Genomic DNA, 13153 nt, shown 5'->3' on the forward strand with positions numbered 1-13153 from the left:
GCCTTTAATTCTCCGCAGACCCTGTCCCTGCCAGGGACTCATGCTGGTTTCTGTTTTCCAGCCCCTGGGGTCTGAGTTCTTTGAAGGAGGGCTGCCACTTGAGCTGGACCCTGCCCCTCCCTTTTCTTGGGGAAGTTATGCCCTTTAGGGAATTGTCTCCCCTGCTAGACTCATAGTTTTGTCACTCAAACCTATCTTAGCTCTGTCCTTGCCTGGGTCCAGTGGCTAATTGCAAATATCTGAGGCTTTCTATAATGAGCTACTTACAATAGTTATTTCAAAAAAAAAAGAGAAGAAAGAAAGAAAAAAAAAAATCCCTTTTCAAGGCCTTATCCCCAGCCCCCTGAGTTTTGTCGGTCAGGGTATGTGCTATTGAAGATACTCCCTTTAAGCTATTATCTCTTTCACCTGTGTAGTTAGTTACTCTAAGACAAATTTAGTTCTTAATTTTACCCTTGCCCAGGGCAGTGCTGAAGCAGGAGATCTGATGGGCTATTCAAAACCCTTTACAGAGCCAGACCCCAGCTCCCCAGGTTTGGAAACCAGAGTCCAAGTTAGTACCCATTTCTATGTGCCCCTTTTTCTTGGAACCCAGCCTTTTCTGGGATTCTGAACACCTCCAACTCTACAATCCTCTGGTTTTATTGTTGTTGTTGATGTCAACCCGACCTCTTCACTGCCAGACAGATTCCTCCTGGGTCCTTTTATGTCTGTTCCTGGTTTATCTGTACTTGGAGGGTTTTTCAGCAGTCCGAATTTGTTAATTAATTCTGCAGGGGTTGAGCCCCACTCCTTGTTCCCAAAACAGATTGTTTCTCTTTTCCTTGGGGAACCAGCTCCAAGGCAGTCTGCCATGCCTTGCGGCAGGGTGGGGGGGAGTGCCAGCCCCCTGGTCAGGGAAACTTACAGCTTTTCACTGCAATTTCAGCCATTCTACCCATTCCACATTGGTGTGTGATGCATGACTAGTCACAGAAGTTCCTGAAATGGCTGTTCCATACAGTTCCTGGCTATTTACCAGCTGCCCTGGAGAAGTAGCTAGATTCCACACTCACCACTCCGCCACCTTGCCCCACCTCCTAAAGTAATAGTTTTATAAAAGCTTAGCATGAATGTTAGAGTATTTTGAGTTTAACCCTGAATTTTGAGATCAGTGTAAAGTGTGGCTAGTAAACTTTTCAACTAAACATTTCTTAGTGCTATAGTCTAGAAATGTGTTTTTTTACTTGAATGAACTGTTGATCTGACTTAAGACAACCTTTTCGTAATTGTAAAGTACCACAGAGAAGTAGAAAAAGCACTGCCTTGGTTTTTGAAGGTCTAGGCACAAGTGTTAGCTAGCACTTTCACCCAGTCACCTATAGTTAGTTGTGTAAACTATGAATTTTACATTGTCTCCTTAAACTTCAATTTACTCATCTCATGTTAGGGATAATGATGCCTGTCCTTTCCTTGCTTCGGGTCACTTTAAGGCTCAAAAGAGATAATGGGATGAGGAGGACATGTAAACTGTAGATTGCTGATTATTTATTTATTTTGTTCATTAAAATAGTGGAGATTTGGGTAGGGGAATGGGGACATTTGGAGTACTGTTTTGTGACATGTGTCCCTCTCTTCCCTTGCTTCCCTGTTCCTGAAGGTGGACGGGCAGGTGGTAGCACTGCTGGTACAGAATTTGGAGCGCCTGGATGAGTCTGTAAAAGAAGAAGCAGATGGCGTCCATAACACTCTGGGTAAGGAGCAGGGTACTCAGCATTCCCTAAGTTTCTTGTGTTGGTTTTGGGTTTTGTGGCCATAGAGTTAACAGCGGAGTGTTTTTTCTACTTCTGTTCCCAAACTGACTCTTCAGAAATGAAGACCCCTGTGTAAATTTCATATAACTGGAGCTTTGGATTGGCTTACAGGTAATAAAAGCAGAAACCCACTAAGTAGATAGTCCTCCTGGACAAAAGTCACTGGCTCCTTTTACCAGGGCTTTGCCTCCAAAAGTTAGGAAGAAGTCTATGCAGGGTGAATTTTTTGCTTTGGAGAGTGTTTATTTTACAAATTTTAATTCCCTTATGTTGGTTTTTCTTTCTACTTTCCTTCAGTGGAACTACAAGTTTTTGAACAACTGTGTACCTTTATAGGGCATTTTATTTGAAAAGGAGTCAGTGTTTCTTTCTCTTATGTACAGTTTGCTATGTAAACTGAACTGAAATATTACCATTAACTTGCCTGCCCTTTCATCTTTTGTTCATTTGAGTGGATTCTTCCACAGTATTTTTCCTGCTCCTCAGATCTCCCCAGTCTTTCCCTTTGCAAAGTTGCTGAACCAATAGCCTATTTAAAATTGTGCTTTTGGATAGTCCTTTTTATCACCAGTTGCTGTCTGATAAAACCAGAGGTGACATGTCTGTAAGCAGAGCTTGAGAAATGAATAAGGCCCAGTGGAAACAGAAATTTTGATGAGACTTTCTCTCTTCACTTGTGTTTACCAAAGATTTCTCTTGTAGTTCTAGACTCTCTTCAGTGAGGAATATCATAAAGTAGGGGAAGATGTGGCACTTAGGGAGTAAAAGAAGAAAGAACATAATTATCTTTAATTAGAGGGTTGGCATTAGCTGTCTGGAGCCAGAATTTGTCATTGCCATCTGTTAGCCTAGTGCTGGATTTTGCTGAATAGAAAGCTTATCAATAGTCTTAACTGGCTGTCGTTAAAACAGGTCTGGTCCAATGGAGAAAACAGCAGACTGGCAGTCTACAGAGATCTGTTTTAGTTTTAGCTTGGTCACCTACCAACAATTGAAAAGATTCATCCCTCTCTCCCTTATTGAGTGCCTGACGTTCATTAGGCACTGTGCTAACATCACAGTGAATTTGAGCCCAGTCCTAGGCCTTAAGGGGCAGACTGATGGGAAAGTCTTGAACAGAAAGGAAAGATAGTATCAGGAAATAAATGGTATAATAGGAGTCAATGAAAAGCTCTAGGGGATGGGAGTGAAGAGGAGGGATCTCCAAATTACTGGATAGGAACAGTGAAGCAGATTGGAGCTGAATATGAAGACAGTAGCATTTGGATGGGTAGAGAAGTGTAAGAAGGGCCTCTGGGAAGGGGAGCATCATCTTCAGTCTCAAAACAATGGGTGGACATAGGGAAAGGTCAGAATGTACTAGGGCTGGAGCACAGATGTGTGAGGTGGGAGTTGTGGGAGATGGGGCTAGGGGAGTAAATTTGCCCAGATTGTTGAAGGCTTTTTAAACCATGGCAAGAAGTTTGGATTTTATTCTGTTGGGTAATGGGAAGCTATCTAAAGTTTAAGTGGAAGAATAAGATAAAAGCATAGGAAAGTGAATGCATTGATTTACTTAGAAAATGTGGGAAATTAATTTAGGATGTTGTAATGATCATCTCTCAAGGTCTCATTGCTCCTCTGCTCCCACAGCTTTGTATGACCAACCCTCCAAGGAGGGTGCCCAATCGTTCTGTACTTTCATTTGGTGGGACTGATTTGGGTGAGGGGAAGTGAGGAAGAAGATAGGAGGTGTGGTCATTTCTTCAGCCCTTTCACCTTCAAAACTCAGACCCAGTTCTGAGCATTGTGCTTAGAGAACACAGAACTCTATCTGCTTTATGATAGTAATATATTCTAGGATATGGAGTAGAAGGGGCTCTTTAAGAAATGAAAGCATTTGATATGTTAGAGTGGGACTCTAGGTGATTTTTTTTTAATGCCCTCTTTTTCAGTACCATAGTAATGCAATAACTTTTTGTTTTTGGCCTTTTAATTTTTAAGTTTTTCTATTAAGCAGCACTTTGGCTATTGAAAGAGATACCAGAACTTAAGTCATATTTGCTTCTGAGTACCTGATATTCACACTCAGCCAGCTTGGCCTCTCCCCTCTATGTACATTATTTTGTTCAGTTAGGAAGATCATGCTTGCCTGCATGGCAGTATCCTTGTTTCCAGACGTTATAGAGCAAGAGAACTGGAAATGGGTTGGTATGAAGAGGAAGAGACTGAATTCGTCATCCCCTGATTTTTTCCTATAGCTTCTACCTAGCTTCTTGTCTCTCTGGTTATAGGTCTCTGAGACTGGTACAGTGGGGACCAAGGGGACTTCTTAGGAAGATATCCATCCTCTTTTGTGTTCTGATCTAGTGTTTTTCTGTTAGCACAGAAAATATACCAGTTATTTCTTATGTGCATCTGTTGTTTCCAGTTACGAGTTTTACTTATAAATGTAAAATAACTTGAAGAAGAAAAAAAAAGCAACTGTGTGATTAATTTAAAAATGACAACACAGCATCTGGTGGGGAAGGATAGAGGGAAGTCCAAAGAGGAAAAAAATGTATGTCATGGGGAGGAGGTTTTTTGCAGATGAAAGGAAGTTGCCCCTCCTAAATGATTGGTGTCTGTCTTCCTTCAGCTATTGTGGAAAATATGGCTGAGTTCCGACCTGAGATGTGTACTGAGGCTGCCCAGCAGGGTCTTCTCCAGTGGCTGCTGAAAAGGCTGAAGGTGAGTTTGGCTTCATGGGACTGCAGCTCAAACGTCTCCTGAGCATGGCTGATGCTGGGCCATCAACTTAGATTGTTGTCCCAGGCTATATCATCTAGTTTGGGAATTTTTGGTACATCTTACCTCTTTCTTTGCTTCTCCTTTTTTGTTTGTTTTAGAGGAATGCACTTTTTTTTTTTTTTTTTTTTTTTTTTTTTTTTTTAAATCATCATTTTATTGAGATATATTCACATACCACGCAGTCATACAAAACAAATTGTACTTTCGATTGTTTACAGTACCATTACATAGTTGTACATTCATCACCTAAATCAATCCCTGACACCTTCATTAGCACACACACAAAAATAACAAGAATAATAATTAGAGTGAAAAAGAGCAATTGAAGTAAAAAAGAACACTGGGTACCTTTGTCTGTTTGTTTCCTTCCCCTACTTTTCTACACATCCATCCATAAACTAGACAAAGTGGTGTTTGGTCCTTATGGCTTTCCCAATCCCATTGTCACCCCTCATAAGCTACATTTTTATACAACTGTCTTCGAGATTCATGGGTTCTGGGTTGTAGTTTGATAGTTTCAGGTATCCACCACCAGCTACCCCAATTCTTTAGAACCTAAAAAGGGTTGTCTAAAGTGTGCATAAGAGTGCCCACCAGAGTGACCTCTCGGCTCCTTTTGGAATCTCTCTGCCACTGAAGCTTATTTCATTTCCTTTCACATCCCCCTTTTGGTCAAGAAGATTTTCTCCGTCCCACGGTGCCAGGTCTACATTCCTCCCTGGGAGTCATATTCCACGTTGCCAGGGAGATTCACTTCCCTGGGTGTCTGATCCCACGTAGGGGGGAGGGCAGTGATTTCACCTTTCAAGTTGGCTTAGCCAGAGAGAGAGGGCCACATCTGAGCAACAAAGAGGCATTCAGGAGGAGACTCTTAGGCACAAATACAGGGAGGCCTAGCCTCTCCTTTGCAGCAACCGTCTTCCCAAGGGTAAAACTTATGGTAGAGGGCTCAACCCATCAAACCACCAGTCCCCTATGTCTGTGGTCATGTTAGCAACCATGGAGGTGGGGTAGGCGAATACCCCTGCAAGGAATGCACTTTTAAAATAGGCTTTAATACATCTAAAAATAATACAAGCGTATTGTAAATACAAACAAATTCATATGATATAGAAGGTAAAAAAAGTGAAAGTAAATGTTCCTCTCTTCTATCCCTTCCAGTCCCACTTCCCAGAGGCAATCACTGTTAGCAATGTTTTATCTAACCTTCTGGAAAATTTCTGTGCATATATAGGTGTGTATGTATTTCACAAGCAGAACTATACAGTGTTTCCTTTGCAACTTGATTTTTTCATTGAACTAATGGCTGACTAGTATCCCATTGTACCAAAATTAATTTAACCCAATTTATAAGTTTTCAACTGTAATACTCAGTGCTGCAGTGAATATCCTTATATATACACATACTGTTTTTCTTGGACTTCTCTCCCTCAGTTTGTCTGTAGGATAAATTCCTAGAAGTGGAACTGATAGGTCAAAGGGTAGGTATTACAAAGCTGTCTTCCATAAAGGCTGCCCCTTTGATTTAAGTGTTTGTTTCTCTCTATTGTTAGCAACATAGGGTATTAACAAACTTCAAAAATTTTGTTAATCTGGTAAGTGAAAGCTAGTATTTTATTATTTTAATTTGGAATTTAAAAATCAAGTAAGGTATATTGGCCTTTTTTTTTATTAGCTGTTTGTATTAGTCTCTGTTAACTTCCTATTTATATCTTTTGTCCATTTTTCTGTTGGATTGTTCATTCTTCTTCCTTCTAGATAGTCCTTTTGATTATCTTTTTAACCACTAGTGCTGTTCCACAGGTAAATGAGGAAAGGGAAAGGCAAGAGCTTTTCTCAGAATAGATGGGAGGCAGTTTGGAAATGCTTATATGTTACTTACCTAAATCCTTGAGCAGGCAAGAATTCCCAACATTTTGGTGAGAAAGAGTCATTTGTTGTTTTTGGCTTGAATGATTCTCTAAACTGTCATGGCCTTGCTGGGCGTTAGGGTGTTACAGAGATCCAGAAAGTCTGAGGTGTTATCAGGTCAGATTTATCCCCGATTGCCTTGGCAGGGCTTAGGGGAGAAGGTTCTGCAGTACTACCTAAGATATCACACGCCCATGATTTCCTCCCTTTCTGACATTCTAGATCTTCCCCAGTGCTACTTATTTAACCATTTGTTCCCATTAAATCTATAATATGGACTTAGATAATATATTGTTTTGAGGATACTCACCTATCCCAGATATTACCATCAGTGGGTTTGGGCACATTTGTCTGGCAGAGAATGGATCTACTCCCCACCCCTGCCCCCCACTCCCACCCCTGCCACTTTCCTCTGAGTCCTGTAGTTAGCTGATGGTTTATTCATGCATTGGCATCTTTGTAACTTCCCTTTGACGTCCTCTCGTCAGTCTAGATGTCCTTTGGTTTTGGAACTGGACTTGTTTCCCCATGTAAATTTCCTTCAATTCTCCTAAACTGACATTTTTCTTTCCTCGGTACTCAGCACGTTTTTATTCTCCAAACACTTGAGACATTCTGGGAGTAAGAAGTGGGAAGGTAAAAGTAAAACACAGAATTAAAGGAAAGGGATAGATGGCAGAGACCTGAGTTATTAGTGAGGTGGCCACAGGCTGGGGCCCTAACCTTAAAATATGCAAAATAATCCAATAGCTTTTGTTTCAGTGAAGGCAGGACAAATTTTTTCATTTACTTGACACTTGATACTGATTCAGGGATCCCTCAAGGAACCTTCATTAAACCAGAATATAAGACCTCCTTTGCCTTTTGAAAAGTGTGGAAACTTGCTAGTCATCAGAATTTAACTCTCTTTTTGGAATTGTTAACATAGGAAAGGAAATGCAAACCTTTGGGTGTTTGACTTGGATTCCACAACCCTTATAATAGTAATGAAGTGGGTCCATTTGATAGTCTACCACGCTTGTTGGCTCTTCCCTTTTGTGCACAGGGTTTATGTAATCCTTGGGGCATAAATAGCCATATTGCTGTCTCTAAAATGTTTTTTTTTTTTTTAAGGTTTTGAGATATTTAAACATTAAAATGCTATTTGGTTATTTTTCTGGTAAGTGAGTGCCTTTAGAAATCCTGTGCTGCCCGGAACATTAGTGTGAAAAAAGTCCTGCTTAAGGGTGAGGCCAAAAAGGAGGCATGTCTTTAAAAGCAATGCCTTACTCGTATTTCTTTCTCATAATTTGGGAAAGAGCTTGATAGAATCTTCATCATAAACATCATTGTGCAGCAGACAGAGAGAACTGGACCCAGATCCTAACTTTACCCTTATTAGCTGTGTAATTATGGGCAATGGTCCCTTTTTTACTTGTCTGGCCTCTGTTTTCTTCCTTGAAAAATAGAACCATATTGCTCCTCTTTCAGTCTCACTGGGCTACCGTGAAGGTCAAATGTGATAATGCTTTTAAATTGTAAAGATCTATATAGCAGTGGTTTTCAGCTGGGATTATAGTATCAGGATTACCTGTGGAGCTTTAAAAAATAGATTCCCAGACCCCAGACCTATAGTCTTAGTCTTTGGTGTTGGTATATTTTGGAAAAGTCACATGTGATTCTAATGTACAACCCTCATTAAGATCCACTGGTCATTCTGAAGAAAAAAAAAAGGTAGAACGTTAAAAAGCAACAACAACCTAAGAGCCTCCTCCCGAATGCCTCTTTGTTGCTCAGATGTGGCCCTCTCTCTCTGGCTAAGCCAACTTGAAAGGTGAAATCACTGCCCTCCCCCCTACGTGGGATCAGACACCCAGGGAAGTGAATCTCCCTGGCAACGTGGAATATGACTCCCAGGGAGGAATGTAGACCTGGCACCGTGGGACGGAGAACATCTTCTTGACCAAAAGGGGGATGTGAAAGGAAATGAAATAAGCTTCAGTGGCAGAGAGATTCCAAAAGGAGCCGAGAGGTCACTCTGGTGGGCACTCTTATGCACACTTTAGACAACCCTTTTTAGGTTCTAAAGAATTGGGGTAGCTGGTGGTGGATACCTGAAACTATCAAACTACAACCCAGAACCCATGAATCTCGAAGACAGTTGTATAAAAATGTAGCTTATGAGGGGTGACAATGGGATTGGGAAAGCCATAAGGACCAAACACCACTTTGTCTAGTTTATGGATGGATGTGTAGAAAAGTAGGGGAGGGAAACAGACAGACAAAGGTACCCAGTGTTCTTTTTTACTTCAATTGCTCTTTTTCACTCTAATTATTATTCTTGTTATTTTTGTGTGTATGCTAATGAAGGTGTCAGGGATTGATTTAGGTGATGAATGTACAACTATGTAATGGTACTGTAAACAATCGAAAGTACAATTTGTTTTGTATGACTGCGTGGTATGTGAATATATCTCAATAAAATGATGATTTAAAAAAAAAATAATAAAATAAAATAAAATAAAATTGATGAAGGCAAAAAAAAAAAAAAAAAAAAGTAGCTTATGAGGGGTGACAATGGGATTGGGAAAGCCATAAGGACCACACTCCACTTTGTCTAGTTTATGGATGGATGAGTAGAAAAATAGGGGAAGGAAACAAACAGACAAAGGTACCCAGTGTTCTTTTTTACTTCAATTGCTCTTTTTCACTCTAATTATTATTCTTGTTATTTTTGTGTGTGTGCTAATGAAGGTGTCAGGGATTGATTTGGGTGATGAATGTACCACTATGTAATGGTACTGTAAACAATCGAAAGTACGATTTGTTTTGTATGACTGCGTGGTATGTGAATATATCTCAATAAAATGAAGATTAAAAAAAAAAAAAAAAGCAACAACAAAAGTCCTGCAAATTAATTTATACCATGGCCTTCACAATCATTTGTTCCACCACTAAGTTATTTAACAATAAAAGATTAATAGTCTTGCTTTTTATTATACTTTAAAAAAAGATCCACTGATCCCTGAAGATATGAGCATTTTTATTTTGCACTATTCACAGACTGACTTAAAACTCCATTTTCAGTATGCCAGTCCCTATTCAAGAGCCTACCTACAGTGATGTGAATGCCTTCTACATCCCATCTTCCCTGCATACTTTGGGCCCCCTTCACCTAGCCCAGTCTGACCCTTCCCATTCTCAATTTTGAAACATTGGCCTTCTTACCTTTCAGATAATTCATTTACCTCTCCTGCTCTGCAAAGGTCAAAACTACTTTGACCTCTGTGTCTGTCTTTGCTCATGCTACTTCTTCCAGCAGGAATGACTTTCTTCCTTCTGTATTTCTAAATTAACACAACCTTCATGAACCAGCTTAAATTCCCACTCTTCCATGTAGATTTCATCATTTGGCAGAGAAGTTTAAAACTTGAAAGGAAATTTCTGTCACGGATAAGAAATCAACAATTGAGACCTACAAAGATTAAGTGCCTTGCCCAAATCCATTCAGCTTGTTAAAGATAGAACTAGGATTAAAACCCAAGCCTCTGGAATTTTCCTCATGTACTCTTTTCCATAGCACTGCTTTATCCCCAGCCTATACTCTCCAGAGAAGGTATTATTTTATTATTTCCCTTTTACAGATGAGAAATCTGAGACCAAGAACTGTTGCTGACATCATAGATGCACAAGCATTCTCAGTTTATGGTGCCCTTAGTGTTGCAGTAATTTTGTTTTTCTAGCACCCCTATGCCAAAAAGTACCAGTCTCACTTAAGTAGTTAGGCCCAAGCAACTTAATAAATACTGATGTCCTAACAATTTAGTATCCATTTGCAAAAATAATACACAGTGCAAAAGAAAAAGTATTCTTATTTCATTCTTAAATACTATAATTACTATTGGATGTTGGGTGCTCTTGAATAGAACACAACTTCTCAGACCATGGATTCTGATGGAACACCCCACCTTCATTCCTGTTCCACATTGATTTCTACACAGTTCTTTTATCACAGCAACCAGCAAAACCCAGCTTCACAAAAGACATGATGTCATGAAAAGAAATGTACCTTGAGCTAGTAGTTAATACCATGTTCGACAGATGTCCAGTGTCGTTATGTTTTCCTTGAAATTTAAAATACCCTGCAGTGCCTCCCAGAATTTGATGTGGTGCTCTTGGCACCTCAGTAGCAGCACACTTCTGAGTCAGAAATGTGTCTGTTCCCAGATCCATGTTCTCTCTCTCTCTTTTTTTAATTTCACTGTACTACTTAATAAAATAATCTTAATTCAGTGTAACATTTTAAAATGCCATACCAGTGGACAGCGTTCATGTCTAATTAACCTGTGTTTCCTGTAGTGCTTAATTCTAAGTCTTGTATGTAGTAGGTGCCCAATAAATATTCATTGAAAGAAAGAGAAAATCTGCCCCCTGTTTTGGAGACAGGAATTTATAAAATCAAATAAAGGACAAGAGACATTGAAACCACAGAAAGGCCAGACTTCTTACAAACAAGAACCCTGGCCCTTGAAAAGCTGCATGTAAGTTTTTGTGACTTTATATCATTTAAAATATAGTAGAAATATTTGGAACTTAAATAATTTGAGGAAATAATTTCATGAGCAAAATCCTTAATTCTGATAGAGATGCTCAGCCCTTGGCTTTTCACTTTTTTAAAAAAATTGTGGAATATAACATATATACATAGAAGTGATAACTTTCCAAGTGCAATTTTACAAGTAGTTAGCAAATTTCAAAGAATGTTATGGATTAACAGCACAGTTTCAGTTATTTCCTTATTGTGAAATATAACATATACAAAAAGGTGATGACTTTCAAATTACAATTTAACAAGTAGCTATAGAGAAAATTTCAAAGAATGCTTTGGGTTACATTTCCACCATTTCAATTCTTTCCTTCTAGCTATTCTAATACCCTAGCAACCAAGAAAAAGAAAATTATATAGAGATTCAGTATTCATGATCCTTGTTAAATTCTGTCTTGACTTTTGCTACCCCTTCCTCTGGTTTAGTCCTTTCTCGATCTTCAGGGATGTCTAGCCAGTGATCACCCTAACTTGTTCATGTTGGAAAGGGGTATCAACATTATAGGAAAAGGGGACACATCTGGTTGATGTTCTTGAAGAGGATTTTGTCTCTGGGTTTTGGGACTTAGCTGGCATAGGAGCTCTCTGGCAGTTTTAAGTTTCTGAAGAATAAACTTAGTGAGTGAAACTTTTATGGAGTCTCAGATAGGGATCCGGGTATTCTTTAGAGTTTTGGGGACTACTGTCGACTTGGGCTTACCCTACTGTGGCCATCTGGCATATATAGCTGAAGCTTGCATAGGAGTAACCTCCAGGACAGCCTCTTGATATTTGAAATCTCTTTGCCACTGAAACCTTATTTTGTTGCCTTTCTTTCCCCACTTTTGGTCAAAAAGGCATTCTCAACCCCTGGATGCCAGGGTCCGGCTGATTCCCAAAATCCATGTGCCACATTGCCAGGGAGACTCATTCACCTGGGGATTCCTGTCCCTTGTTGGGGGGAGGGTGATTAATTTATTTGCAGAGTTGGGCTTAGACAGAGAAAGTCCACATTTGAGGCTTTTCACTTTTTTATTTTGGTTTTTGTAAAACAGTTTTTCTTAAAGTGAAACACACCACAGATTGTATTTAAACTCTGGCTGTTATGCTAAATTTCATGGAACAAGGCCTCAAGCTTGCCCAGGGAGCATACCTTGTAGTTAGCACATATAAGGCCTTGCATTTACAAATCTTTTAACCTAAGATGGGTCACACCTGGTCAGCCTCCTGTAACCCTGTGGGATACACTTAAGCTTGACGAGGAAGATGTGCTCAGAAAACTGAAAAGATGCCGGGTGTTGCTTCCTTCTTGAGTACAAAATCAATGTCCAAACAGAACTGTAAATAGTGCTTAAGGTGATGAAGGTGTTAGCACCATGATAAACACTTCCCATGTCCTTTCCAGGTACCGACATTATTTGTCATTTCAAAAACTTAGATAGGTAGAAAGGCTGCTGCAGATTAACAGTTTTTGTCTATGTTCCTACATATTAAGGATTGTGACTACCATAAATAAAAACACATTGATGATGCTTGCTCCTCTCTGTGCACCTTTTCCTAAGGAGCATTGTTAATGGTGAGATATTTGAGTCCTCACTACTAAAAACAAGGTTGATGGCTTTGAATAATAGTCTCTGCAGTAGATATGTCCTCTCTGAAACTCTAAGTAGCAGAGCATGCAGCAAGGAAAGAATTGTGGGTAGCAATTTGGGTGTTAAAATATTAACACATTTTTGCATATTTAATGTGGTTTCCTTTTTAAATAGTAGGCAGATTATGGCATACAAGCAGAGAGGTTTATGGTTTCAAATTAAATTTTAAGCATTAAAGTGGAAAAGGAACTACATTGTTATGAATACGTTCAGTCAATCTAATCAAGAAATTTGCTTACTTTTCAACATCTTTGGTTGTATATCAGCTAATTTATAGCCTAATTCTATGATTGTAAGTTGTAAAAGAAGCTTCATGATGAATTTTAGTCTTAAAATTTCAAAACTTTGATTCTCATTAACATTTGAGAGTCTACTAAATGCTAGACAATAGTCCCTGAACTCAAAATGGGAAATCTGGGAAGGCTTCACAGAGGAGTTGACATGTGACATTCATACGTGGGCAT

At 39.4% G+C, this 13153-nt stretch overlaps 1 protein-coding gene across 1 annotated transcript in view; it reads left to right on the forward strand.

Moving 5' to 3' along the window:
• CTNNBL1 (catenin beta like 1) overlaps positions 1-13153 on the forward strand; it is a 206426-nt gene that overhangs the window by 83757 nt on the left and 109516 nt on the right. Inside the window, exons 6-7 of the mRNA XM_037811282.1 lie at positions 1640-1733; positions 4411-4502. Of these exons, the coding sequence (XP_037667210.1) occupies positions 1640-1733; positions 4411-4502 (186 nt within the window). The remainder of the gene's footprint in view (positions 1-1639; positions 1734-4410; positions 4503-13153) is intronic.

Source organism: Choloepus didactylus, chromosome 19 (genome assembly GCF_015220235.1).
Source record: "Choloepus didactylus isolate mChoDid1 chromosome 19, mChoDid1.pri, whole genome shotgun sequence".
In the NCBI taxonomy this organism is placed as follows: Eukaryota; Metazoa; Chordata; class Mammalia; order Pilosa; family Megalonychidae; genus Choloepus; species Choloepus didactylus.